Source organism: Corylus avellana, chromosome ca10, assembly GCF_901000735.1.
Source record: "Corylus avellana chromosome ca10, CavTom2PMs-1.0".
Taxonomy (NCBI): Eukaryota; Viridiplantae; Streptophyta; class Magnoliopsida; order Fagales; family Betulaceae; genus Corylus; species Corylus avellana.
The window spans coordinates 20,512,410-20,520,582 of NC_081550.1; the positions used below are offsets into that span (position 1 = coordinate 20,512,410).

Genomic DNA, 8,173 nt, shown 5'->3' on the forward strand with positions numbered 1-8,173 from the left:
TTTAACATTAGTAAAATAAAATTTTTATTATAACAAAAAATATTTTCTTTTATCAGGGAAAAAGAAACTTACTAGATGACAACGTAAGAGTATTCTACATCAATTGCAGTACATTCGGTTAGGTTGGTTATGGTCTTTTGTGCAAATGTTTTTTTTTTTTGGCAATATTGGGAAGAGAGGTGTGGACACTTTATTGTAGTTTCGGTCAATGTAATTTATAATGCATAGTATGGGAGCTGAATTCCAATTTGCAGTAGATAGAATGATAGGTATATGGGAAGTAATTGGCGTATGGGTGTATTTTATTGTCCCTTCACTTCATCTGCATTCCATGGTCCCTTCCACGCAGCTAAACTTAATCACTGTTGTGACTCATAGGTGTCAAGGACCATGAATTTTTGGAAAAACATATGGATGTTTCTTATATTAGATAAACATTGTATTGATGCTAATAGTACACAGACAACTATATTCTGATTTTTTGTGTCAAAACATATAAATTCTTGTTATCAAAGAAGGGTCTACTTGACCTTACTCAGTAGTTTATCATTTAGTTAAATTGTGTTAGTTCTTCCAAAGAAGATTGCATGACATATGTTGAATGCCTTTAAATGTTTGTAAGCACTGATATAATCTCTATTCTAAAACATCTTTCTATAAAGGCATAACAATGAGTGGAAAAACATGCAATCAGTATGTTGAATCTCAAAACAAATGATATTTTCATATCCTCACTCCCATGTTTGGAGCTGTCATTCCTTTCATTCATTTTTTATCCTCTGCAAATCAATATGATTGAATTGTGTCAGGAAAAGTTAATTACTAAGGAGATAGAGGAAGCAGAAGTGGTTGAAAATTTTGAATTGACTTATTGTATGTACAATTGAAGTCCAAGGAGAAGTGATGCTTTCCAGTAGTTTTTTTTTTTTGGCATCTCTTTCATATATAGTTTTAGAAATTGAATGTAGACCACACCTCATGAAACAAAGATTATTAGTTTAAATATTCCCTTCCCCCTCTCCTTGGGGCCAAGACCACACCTCATGAAACAAAGATTATTAGTTTAAATATTCCCTTCCCCCTCCCCCCTTGAGGCCAATTACTTATGTTAAAAAAAAGAGGTTTAGATAGCTTATTGCTGTATTCTTTCCATGGGGAAAGCATGTTTGCCAAGTGGTTAATATGGTTGTAAGCAATCTTGTCATTGGAGAGGCAAGAAACTTCCACAGGAACTGGCCTACTGAGATGAGATGGTTCTTTAGCACCGAATTACCTCAAAATTTAATGTTTTTGGGTGTTTTTTGCAGACGGTAATGAAGTGTTGCATGGCTCCCCAAGGAACCAAAATTGTAATGATGCGAGTGTCTAAATGTATCTTTGCACAAAATTTAGGACCTGCAAATGCGCCCATCTACATTTTCTTATAAAATACGCCATTTTGTTACAACCTAATTCTCAAGGACATACACGCTGTTTTTCAGCAAGATAAAATTTTAACTTAATACTTGAGACAACTCTAACCTTTCTCGCATATGCAAAACAAACATAAAATAGAGAACTAGAAATAATAGATACATTAGATGCCATATTAAGATATAATTGTTAAGAGGAAAAAAATATAGACACTAAAACAACAATAATGCTACTAAAACCCATTGCCCCAAATTCACTATTTTTCCTAAAGCTACATTCAGTTTCCAAATATAAAGAAACAAATCCTAAAAGAACCATACATCATAGCCGTATAGTGACAAAAGATCAATCGGACCAAAAACCAATACTTGAATAACTAAATCTACCTTCGATTATAACACTGACACCATCATTTGCACGTTATAACTACAAATTAACAAACACTTTCACTATCTAAAACAACCAGCAACCCATAAATCCAACTTCCCCCAAAAATAAATGAACAAAAAATCAAAGAACCCTATAAAAAACTTTCATAAACAGTAAGAAATATGCAATAAACATAAATGACAAAACATAAACTTTGTTTATGATTTGCCTCCCTGGTAGTGAGGTTCCAAATTGGTTCACCCATCAGGGAATTGGGTCTTCGATATCCTTCTATGTACCTCCTATGTCAAAAGGTCAATTCTTTCGGTTGCTTGTTTGTGCGATTTGTGCTTTTTATTCAACCCAAGATTATACTCCTTATTATACTCCTTACGTTACAATCCTAAATAAAACTAGAGGCAACCGGACGGGTTTTAGTCCAACACTAGGGGCAAATAGGCGCTTTACAATCCAAATAGGCGATTTTCATGCGCACTCCTTTTTTTTTTACCAAGGAAAGAAGATCATTTCTTTCTATACCTGACGCCACTCACAAGAAATAAATATGAGCTGGAAAGTGGAGTCATATTTAATGAATTGGTGATGGAAAGTGGCGATGAAATTGAGGTGTCCTTCCCACCTTGCGAAGGAGTTGAAGTAAACAAGTGTGGAATTCATCTGATAGTTGATGAGCCAAATGTAATGTAAGAATATCTTTCTTTGAAGAAGAAGTTTGGAGTTATCTTTTACTTGTTTTGTTGTTGTCTTTCAATGGCTACGTTGAGTAGTAGAAGAAATAAGAATATTATATGGTAGACTGGTAGTCATAGTTATCTATTTAAAGTCAGCCAGACTCTTTTAGTTATTTGTCAACAGGCAGCCTATCTCCACCTTTATCGGATGTAATCTTTTCTATTTGAGGGTAATTGAATAATGAAAAATTATGCAGAAAATTATTCTTGTTTATCAAGAGGTCTAGCTTAATAATTTCCATAATAGAATATGGATGCATGGTCCAATTTGTTTATGATCAATATTTTTGCATTCATAAAAAATTGTTAGAATATTAATTAAATTGTTAAATTTACTTATTTTTATTAGCTTAAAATTTTGAGACAAGTGGTATTAATTTAACATGATATTAGAACAAATATTATGAGTGAGTTCAAACCTCGACTCCTAAAATATTTAAGCATGGACTTAACAAAATATAAACCGTATCGACAGGGGCCTGTGTTAGATTGTAATAGCAATATCAGTGTAAAAGCAATCTAGAAGACACATAATAGACGTGTTAAATAGATATGCATGGAAGTTTTGTCATTTTTCCTGGTATGCACTGCAATTTAAATAATATTATCAACATAACGCATATTGTTTGATATTAAATCCAAAACTCTATAAATCAAGTTAATTACAACACTAAAAATGTATGCAAATTAAGCAATTGTGATAATGTCTAAATCACTTAAGTTTTTTTTTTTTTTTTTTTTTTCCCAATTATGGGGATAATATCTAGGCCTACTGTTTCAAAGATGTTCTAGTTTTAATGTTTTATATAAGACTAGCCTATAGTGCGGATTTTTTATTACAATTTAATTTAAAAATATTTTTGCAAAAATGTCTCAGAAAGGAATAGAAAAAATTTAAACAATAATAATGACAAAGAAAAAAAATGAAAAGAAAGGTAATAAAAAAAATGATTAAATTCAAACAACTATTGATTTCTGCCATTCAACTAGTAGTCATAAAACCAACATTAAACAAAAAAATGCAGTCATAAAATGTTACTTGTCACATATTAATTAGCCACGTCACTAATATTACATTTTTTTATTCGAATGGCCATGCGCCATTCTAATATTAATTTAGGGAAAAGTCACATATTCCTCTCAAACTACCACCCAATTGATAATGTTTTTCCCAAACTTTCAATTGTGACAATGTCTCCCCCAAACTACCAAAAATTTTCCTTTTTTTTTTTTGATCACTAAAAAAAAGTTATTACTGGCATTTCAAAAACGCTGCTAATTCAGAGAAAAAACACTCATAATTATTTTCTCAACCTTTTCTTTGCGTCTAGAAAGGAGGTGTCGGGTCCTCAAGGGGTAGTTTAATCAGGTGGAGACCACTCCTTATGAAGCGAAAGTCACTAGATCGAATATCTCTCCCATTATATGGACATATTAAAAAAAAAAAAAAAAAAAAGTGGTGTCGTGAAGGTAATTTTATTGGCCTAAGAAAGAATAGTGATAATGTTTTTCAAATTCTCGGCAGTTTTGGAATTCCAAGAAAGTGAGACATATTTCTTGAGTAATTCTATTAGTCCCTCTTGTGTTACTTTTGTGTCCATCAAAAAATGAGGTGGCTTTTAAAATTACCATTTGATCAAAATCTAATAATGATCAATCACAAGTCCAGTCGTGATTTTAAGAGTCACATCATCCTTAGAGGGACATAAGAGTGACACAAGAGGAACTTGTAACATTACTCGTATTTCTCTACTGCTTTTTAAAAACGGTGCTAATTATTTAAGGAAATTCTTGGCATTTCACTTAGAGTTAATTGACGGCGCTTATTTAAAGTAATTCTCAATGTTTTTATAGAAACGCCAAGAAAGTTTCACTTAGAGTTAACGGAATTTTCCAAAAAACGGTGTTAATTAACTTCTGTTCATATATTAAAATTTTAACCAAAATGCTTTTAACCTGTTCATTAACATAGTAATTGCAGTTTGCAAAGTCTCAACTCCTACTATAATAAGCAAAAGTAAAACATATATAGTAATTAGAAAGTCTGAACTCCATTTTAATGTCTAAAACATAGAAACTTCTACTAAACATTTATTCAAAAATACTACATTCTTGTAACTTTTTTATACTACTTTTTTTTTTTTGACATGTCCACACAAGAGGGAGAACTAGTGATCTCTGCTTTATAAAGCGTGGTCTCCAGCCGATTGAGCTACCCCTTGAAACACGATTTTTATACAACTATGATGATATGACAGTCAAAATCAATATTTAGATCAATGAGAGTTTATAACGAGAAGAAATCAATGGCTTACCATTATGATTTTGAACCATTAGATTGTCCAAAATAATCATAAATATTACTTTCATTATAATTTATATGCAGAGTAGACACAAGCTAATAACTTCTCTCTTGTCTCCTACTAATTTTTTTTTTTTTTTTTTGACATGTCCACACAAGAGTAGGGGAGTGGAGATTCAAACTATTAATCTCCGCTTCATAAGGCGTGATCCCCAGCCGATTGAGCTTCCCCTTGGAGACTCCTACTAATTTCTATTATACAACTCTCCATATCGGTAATTTCTTGTTACTACAAAAAACTGCTATTGTAGACTGTAGAGTAACATTTGGCCTTCACTGTATTTGGAGTTATTTTGTCATATACCCTTGCACTTAAAAATGGGACAAAATACATTCTAAAAATAGTCATTGTGATCATTGATCAAACCTTGAAGTCCTAATTATTTTATTGCCTTCATATTTCCCTATATTTCATTATATATTTCCAACAGCTGTTGTCCATGGGCAATTGAATCTCCATCCATGGAATCTAAACCCACTATTGTAAGATCTAAAACAGAGCTGGTGTGATGAGAAACCTGCAACCAGTCAATGAACACGAGAAAATAAATGCATTCGAGAATTCCTAATACTACAAAAGCCTTGCATTATCCCATGAAGGAAAGTCACCAAAATAAAAAATAAATACTACAAAAGCCTTGCATTAATCCCATAAAAAATAAATACTATAGGAGAGGAAAGTCACTAGTTCTCATCCCTTACATTTTGCCTACAATTAGAATCACAGATTTATCATTCTCAAAAAAATTTGATTTTAATTGAATCAAATTATAACGCAATTAAGGGACTTGCATCATTATGATAACAATGTTCTTGTTGCCTTTTGATTAAGAGAATCAAAATATTATTCATTTAGGAAATCATTTGGCGTATTCTTCCAATTACATCCAAATTGTACCTTTAGATGGATACAAATTACAACAAATTTTTCCATATTTATGTGACACCCTTTTGTTTTTTCTAGGCATTTATGTGATGTGACTATTATTGAAACCCATGACTATGTTTTCTTTCAATGTGTCACCTTATCCAAATGGTATGGCGATTTTTTTATTGGCCTGTAAATCTGAACAGCTTTAGTAATTTGAGAAAAACCTGCAACCAAAATTTGTGTGTAGCAGCACTACTTTATAGTTGTCCATTTCTTCACAGTTACAACTTCCAACATGTTTTCCCCAGACAAGGAATTTTGACTCTGCTTTCTTTCTGGCTTTAGACTACGGGAGACCCCACTCAAGAGCCTTCCCATTCCCTTCTCAACCAAAATTCTCTCTTTTTCTCATATAAACAAAACGCATTATGTAATGGCAAAGCAGCTTCCACGCAATCACACATCACCACCAGCCCAGCTGTTGACTCACCCAGTCAACAAAGATCTAGAACATCTTTTGTTTTATCTAAAAGATAAGTAAAGAAAGAAAAAAGAAAAAGGTAAAACAAAAGAGAAAGCTCCGAGAAATTTTGAGGAGACCGTTTAGTCAAAAAGAATGATGGAGTTTTCTTCTTCTTCATCTTCATTCAGCTGATCCTTTCTCTCTCTCTCTCTCTCTCTCGCACACTTAATTCCCACATTTCTCACTTCTCCCCTAATATTACCCACCAAACCACGATTTCTTCTGCAAACTACCCCGCCATCCCTCCCTATCAACCGCTCTGCCACCCATGGACCAAATCATCAGTGTGATACGACGATGCTTGCCTTTGTGCTTCCCACTGCCAGAATCCGAAGACCAAAACGACGCCTCTCAGGTTGTCGGCGTCGAAGACCAAAAGGAAGACGGTAATGTTTTCATTGAACTCACAGATCAAATAGAAATGGTTAGGTGTATGCATTCGTATTTATTTGTGTGTTATGGCCCGATTAGCCCGGGAAAGGTAATCGATAAGACTGAGTGCTCAAATATTTTTTTCTTGCGTTTAATTTTTTTAAAAAAATATATATATTTGCTCGCGGAGTCTTCTTCATCCTCAAATTCTCATTCTCAGGGAGACAGAGAGAGAAACAGAGAGACCCATTTGAGTGACTGATGGAAATCTTTCATTTCCGCTTCCATTTCCACTATGCCTTGGTTCTCGGCCATATATAATGGAAATTAAAGCTGTTTTTTTTTTATTATTATTTATATATTGTTAAGTTGAAAAGGACTGAAGAGGAGTACATGTGCATGATACAGAGGAAGCAGCTGAGGCCACAGCAGGAGTAGAAGACGATGACGATGTTGCCTTCCAAGCCAACAAGGAAGCTTTGGTTATGGTCATAGCCATATGTGAAATAGCCTCAGTGAGTTTAATTATCTTATATAAACTTTTTTGTGAGCTCAAACAATCACATGATTCTAATTTAATCAAAAGTTTTGCTATAGATGAACGATGGATGCCAATGGGGAATATGCGGGGTGACATCTCCTACTAAAGAATATCCTTTTCCAGTACACAGCTATGGTTGCATAGTGGATCCAGATTGCCCAGTTTGGAAAGTGGTACAATAATATGCCAAAACTGAATATGAATATTGTTATACAAGGTTTTCATTCATTCCTTCCTTGTATTAAATTTTCATACATGTTCTTTATGGTTTTGCAATTAGGTGTGGAGATGCTCAGAGGACATGTCTATACTCATAACAACCTATTACGGCACACATAACCATCCACTTCCTGTCGGTTCAATTACTGCCATGGCTTCTGCGGCCTCAGAAGATTTCTTTAGGTTATTGGATTCAAAAAATCCTATTTCAAAAGGAACCTCTAGTTTCACCCAAGCATCCCTTCCTTACTATATGATTGACCCTAAGGACCCTTCCGAAGGAATTGTTCTTTACCTTACAATCGACTCTTACGATCCCCCTCAATTCCCAATGCCCAAATCACCCGTGAGAGACCAAGACCAAAACCAGCCTCCCAAGATTCTTGTCGGCAAAGACTCTAAGAAGGACGGTACTGTACATCAAATAGATATGCAAATGTATTTGCGTGTTATAGCAATTTGATTTGATTAATTTATTTGGCATACTGGTGTGATGTAGATGCTCCACAAAATTTAGTAGAGAACTCTAGTGAAAGCCAAATATACATCCTCAAATTCTCAAGGAGAGAGAAACAGAGAGACCCATTTGAAAGGCTGATAGAAATCTTTCATTTCCACTATGGCTTGGTTCTCGGCCACAATGGAAGTGAAAGTTATTTTTTAAAAAATAAAAATCTAATTTGAAAAAGAAACAGAGTGAATGATCCATAAAAACAATTTGCATTTTGAATTAGATTTTAACAAAGCTTTC

At 33.7% G+C, this 8,173-nt stretch overlaps 1 protein-coding gene across 1 annotated transcript; it reads left to right on the forward strand.

The window, feature by feature from the left end:
- The first annotated feature begins 6,357 nt into the window (after positions 1 to 6,357).
- LOC132164759 (probable WRKY transcription factor 9) lies at positions 6,358 to 8,117 on the forward strand. Its single transcript, XM_059575314.1, has 4 exons — positions 6,358 to 6,676; positions 7,071 to 7,177; positions 7,260 to 7,376; positions 7,484 to 8,117. The coding sequence occupies exons 1-4, from the start codon at positions 6,559 to 6,561 to the stop codon at positions 7,883 to 7,885; spliced, it is 744 nt and encodes a 247-aa protein (XP_059431297.1). The 5' UTR covers positions 6,358 to 6,558; the 3' UTR covers positions 7,886 to 8,117.
- Positions 8,118 to 8,173: the final 56 nt, after the last annotated feature.